The sequence below is a fragment of the Rhamphochromis sp. 'chilingali' genome (genome assembly GCF_963969265.1).
Source record: "Rhamphochromis sp. 'chilingali' genome assembly, chromosome: 19".
NCBI lineage: Eukaryota > Metazoa > Chordata > Actinopteri > Cichliformes > Cichlidae > Rhamphochromis > Rhamphochromis sp. 'chilingali'.
Window position 1 is genome coordinate 14,164,516 of NC_137946.1, and position 5,196 is coordinate 14,169,711.

At 42.1% G+C, this 5,196-nt stretch overlaps 1 protein-coding gene across 1 annotated transcript; it reads right to left on the reverse strand.

The window, feature by feature from the left end:
• Positions 1 to 411: 411 nt before the first annotated feature.
• LOC308387425 (ADP/ATP translocase 2) lies at positions 412 to 2,709 on the reverse strand. The gene is made up of 4 exons (XM_080867454.1): positions 2,503 to 2,709; positions 1,183 to 1,669; positions 956 to 1,096; positions 412 to 839 (listed from the first exon to the last, which is right to left on the reverse strand). Exons 1-4 carry the CDS (start codon positions 2,611 to 2,613, stop codon positions 682 to 684), a joined length of 897 nt encoding a protein of 298 aa, XP_080723580.1. The 5' UTR covers positions 2,614 to 2,709; the 3' UTR covers positions 412 to 681.
• Positions 2,710 to 5,196: the final 2,487 nt, after the last annotated feature.

Consider the following 5,196-nt stretch of genomic DNA (forward strand, 5'->3'; position numbering starts at 1 on the left):
CTATATTTATTCAGACACTGAATATCCAATGAGAGGGATATCTTGAACTACATATATTCTATTTTATATATTTCTCTTAAGATTTACATTTTCCAGCTGTTTGAATAACTAAAACTGCAATACTGTCAATTTACATGTGCTGTGAAAGATAACCTAGAAACAGAACCTCAGTAAGGTCAGTATACAAGCTATAGATTGTGCTACTAACAATCTGAGTGGCACAACAAAGGAGGTGACACTCGAGTATTCTACTCTACAATCCTAGAAGTGGCCACGGTCAAATGCAGAAAGGCTCAGGGAGAGATAAGCATGAGTAAATATAGCCATTGGGTGTAATCCACTTCGTGCATTTCATTATCCAAGTGAGTGTTCATCCCATGCTATAACAGTATTGGAGACAGTAGACATAAATTGTTTAGTTTGTTCCCCAGAATAAATTTATTCAAGTTGGGACCATACAAACCTAGTGAATGACAGGAGGAGGTATCATATTTCTTTTTAAACAGGAATGACATTGGTAAACAGGGTGTGGAACGTTTTAAAATCAAAGATGCACAACGTACAGCCATCTCTCACTATTGGTGAGAAGTTTGTTCCCATAAATAAGGCAGAACGCAGAGTCCGTAGAAATGGAAAGTTATTACATTTAGCCAAATTGGACAGTGATGTGACAATGAAGATTTAGAGGACCTTCTTCAGCTCATCGTACAACACCAGCACGAAGGCGCCGCCCATGCCTCTGAGCACGTTGGACCAGGCTCCCTTGAAGAAAGCCTTACCACCCTCATCGCGTGCGATCTTGCGCCAGCAATCAATGGTCCCGGTGTACATGATTTCAGCTGAGGAAGGGAAAAAGAAAAAAAAGAGTTAGCTACGAAATAAAACTCAATATAGAACAGATCAACTGTAACTTCTGGGTTCATGTCTAGGTGACGCATGTTACAAATACACTCACCTCCTTTACGTCCGGACTGCATCATCATACGTCTACGGACAGTATCGAAGGGGTATGAAGTCAGGCCAGCAACGGCTGTCACAGTCTGTGCAATCATCCAGCTCACCACAATGTGGGTGTTTTTGGGGTCTGGAAGCATTCCTGCAAGCACAAAAGGAAAGGTAAATTATTTACAACACCAATAGATGCAGATGAATCGCTTTATGATCAGTGCGAAATAAACATACCCTTAGCTGTATCATAGATGCCGAAGTATGCAGCCCTGTAGATAATGATGCCCTGCACAGACACATTGAAGCCCTGGTACAATCCTTTCAAGCCGTCAGACTTGAAGATCTTAACCAGGCAGTCACCCAGACCTGAGAACTCTCTCCCGGCTCCTGCCTTTCCCACATCAGCTGCCAGACGGGTACGGGCGAAGTCAAGGGGGTACACGAAACAGAGGGAGGTGGCTCCAGCAGCACCACCAGAGGCCAGGTTGCCAGCAAAGTACCTCCAGAACTGCGTGCGCTTGTCGACGCCATCAAGGAAGACCTTCTTGTACTTGTCCTTGAAGGCAAAGTTGAGGGCCTGGGTGGGGAAATATCTGATGACATTGGCAAGGTTACCTCTCCAGAAGGAAAGGAATCCCTGCTCCTTGGGAATACGGACAACGCAGTCCATGATACCCTTGTACTGCTTATCAGCTGTGATCTGCTTACTGGCATGCTGGACCTGGATTAAGAGAAAAGGAGAATCACACAGACTGAGGTTAAAAATCAGGAAGCTAAGGAACCACTTTACAGCGACAAGGTCCCTTTGTTGTGACCTTGAAGCTATAAAAATTGCAGGAACCACAAGAGAAATTCTTAAACAGATATCAGTAATTAATGATAATGACTACCGTGTTGAATTGTAATCTGACTAGTTAATTCGGACGTGGTTAACCATCTATTAATTTAATCATGCTCACACAGACAGACACTAAGCCTCAAATAACACAAATGTCACTAAAGGGTGTAATATAATGTCGTTGTGCGGGTTGAACAAGAAGGGATGTAAAACTTGCTGATCTGGCTGTGATTGACTACCGCCCGGGCTTTAGCTTAGCAGTCGTGCTAAACGCTGCCTAACATCCGGGGGTACATGGGCCACCACAATGATACGCCGCCAAATTTTACCGAGAATACTATAATCATGTTATCCCCGTGTAACTATAGTTGGGATACCAGCGCTTTAAATAATCCAGACGAGTTGCCGGCTGTTCGTACAGAGTGTTCTCGTGTTTGTCCTTTGTTAGCTATGCCGGCTAAGGTTAACGTGTAATAAAGCTAGCGTTAGCAGCCGGGCTCGTGTAGGTCATTTCCCCATCCTGTGGTGACCTCAAATTATTGAAGCAGTCCCTCTTTATAGTTTCACCGTTTCCGGATAAACATTATAATAAGCAAGCTGCAATTAGTTTATGTACAAGCTACTCAATTAGTATTCGATTAATACTTTTAAATGGCAGTGAGTAAGATTACACAAGCTAGCCGGCTAACGGCTTTCCGCCAGTCAAAGAGTTTTACCTGAAGGAGAAGCTTCACTCTCTCAATAGGGGCGACGGCTGTTTTGGAGATGGCAGCAGAAATACCACCGGCCAAGAAATCCTTGGCGAATGAAACAAGTGTATCGTTCATATTGCGATGTTCTTGATGCGTCTTCCAGGTAACTAGTAAATACTATACGCCCCTCTGCCCTCTGCGGCTGATGGCCTGCACCGACAAAATGGCCGATTGTGTAGCTGCGCCGGGGATTTATTTCACATATCGGATCGCGATACTACACGAGAACTAGCCTCCACGTCACGCGCTGCTCCGCCAATAAAACTGTCCAATTTGTCTTGTCGTCACTTTACGTAGTTGTCTCGACCCCAGGCGAGTGATTCCTGAATTATAATTAAATTCACGTGAAGTGCCTTAATTTAGACCGAAAACCAAAATGAGACAGACCGTGTTCTCGTTCCTTTTTGGCTTCCTGCTCAGAATCACTATCGTGGGTAACGAGACAGTTTCCAATTCTTGGTGTGAATCATACCGTGAGGTTCATCTATCAAGGACCTTATAGATGCGTAATCCCTACAATTATTAACGGCATATTACCTGTTATGAAACAACTATGGCACAGCCTGTACTCATTTTCAGTGTTACGTGTGACTCTATTAACATAGGTTTCGCATTCTAGTTTTGCCCTGATCTGCATATTTACACTAAACGGTTAAATCACTGCACCAGCCTGCAGATAATTCTTCACGTACTACGCAGAGTCAGCTAGGATGATATTCGATGCTTGTTCATTTCTGCACCTGCACTGCTGGTACCACAACTACCCTCTGAAAGCCACCTTTAGGTGTGTGTGAGTCACCATTGTGACAATGCTGCAAATAGATATTTAATCTATCTAGTAGACTTAAGCACATATGTACACCAGAGGGCGGCAGAAGACTTGGCCTCAGTTTTATGTGGCTATCTATCTATCTATCTATCTATCTATCTATCTATCTATCTATCTATCTATCTATCTATCTATCTATCTATCTATCTATCTATCTATCTATCTATCTATCTATCTATCTATCTATCTATCTATCTATCTATCTATCTATCTATCTATCTATCTATCTATCTATCTATCTATCTTTCTTAATGGCTTTTCTGCTTGTCTGACTATTTATAAAAGCCACTGATTTTCTTTCAAACCACAGATCATCGAATAATATACTTGTTGACTTTGTTTTATTGATTTTTTGACATTATTATGTAAAACCATAACATCACTAACACTCAACATATATTTTTAACTGTATTTGAGCATTTGGATCTGCGAGCTGCACGTTTCTTGGCTCATGCGCAGTGTTGACCACAGGGAGGTGCTGCTGTCATGCCATGTACAGCAGTCAGTGTCTAGCCATCTCTAAGAAATCCTACCACAGACCAGCTTCTGAAGGTGAAAGGGCTAACAGCGTATTAAATGAACCCCCTTGGTACTGCTGTGAGAAAATATTTGCCTATTCAAAATTTAAAAGCACCCTGGAAAAATGTTTAGTTTTTTCTCAAAATCTTGCGTTGCCCTCTGATATTTACAGTTCCTTATGAAATGCCCTGTGTGGTTGGTCTTGTTTGTCTGCATGTGCATTTTAACGCCAGTCACTGTCCACTTGTATTTCTTGCTGCCACTTGAGAATACATTTCAACAGGATGTGTAAATTAATCCATTAATCCCTCTGCTTTTAATTACAGTGAGGACAGCAGGTCAATTGCACGCACTTTGCAATTTCAAATTGCTTTTGTTCGCCTTTATTGAGAGGCAGCTGTGGGTGTATTTAATCATGTTTTTTGAGTGGAGCATTTTTTAAAAACATATAGGCTTGTGAACTCCACGAAACCACAAACAAACACCTTAAAGTAAAAAGAAGAAGAAAGCAATTTATTAAAAAAGTGGATGCTATACTTGAAAGCTTTTCAACGATGCTACAAATCTTTGTAAAATACTGAAAGTGAGAGAAGTTGAGGAAATAATGAAAGACGGAATCGTGCAATAACAAACACAAGGGAGTGAAATCACCTTAGCGTTACAGGTGAGCAGTCTTATTTTAGTATTTCTGAATTCATTCCTCTGTGGATAACCACATTCCCCCCACAGATCAGCCACAGCACTGGAACAAATTAAGATCTCACAGTTCCACTCCTGCTATAAACTGATATGAATGGGAAAAGCCTGAACTGCAGACCAGTCTCGATGGAAAGGATGAGAGCTGTTTAATTTAAGGCAGCTGTGGAGGAAACAAAAACCCCAAAACGATTTATAACCGTGGACATATAGTCCAAACGGAAACAAAGGTTCGTCTTCCTCAGATTTCCTCTGAATGCAGCCTGGCATGGCACAAAAGCCTATTATAAGCGTCAAGGTCGAAAGCATTCATGTTCATTCACTGGAGCTATGCTTTGAACACAACCGACCATCAAAAACTAAACACAACACGTGAAGAGTTGAGTAGATTCACAGTAATGGTGCTAACTTTTTCCCCCCGTGTAACCTCAATAACAGATGCACGTTGTCCATAAAGTTGATGCCCATATTTTCCTTCTGGGACCCAGCTGTTCTCCCACTGGAAACATTTTCACGTCCCTTTGGCCACAATCGCTCGTTGCATTGGGCCAATCACATTGCGCCTTTAACAAGAGTTGCACCGTGCAGTCTCAGTCTGCTCTCAACTCTGGCTG

What these genes read in the sequence shown, in the direction of transcription:
- LOC308387425 (XM_080867454.1), bottom strand. Translation starts at nt 2,613, where the DNA reads ATGAACGATACACTTGTTTCATTCGCCAAGGATTTCTTGGCCGGTGGT. An exon ending in CATCTATGATACAGCTAAGG is followed by an intron (nt 1,097 to 1,182) that starts GTATGTTTATTT and finishes TTGTGCTTGCAG; the next exon opens with GAATGCTTCCAGACCCCAAA. An exon ending in GCAGTCCGGACGTAAAGGAG is followed by an intron (nt 840 to 955) that starts GTGAGTGTATTT and finishes TCCCTTCCTCAG; the next exon opens with CTGAAATCATGTACACCGGG.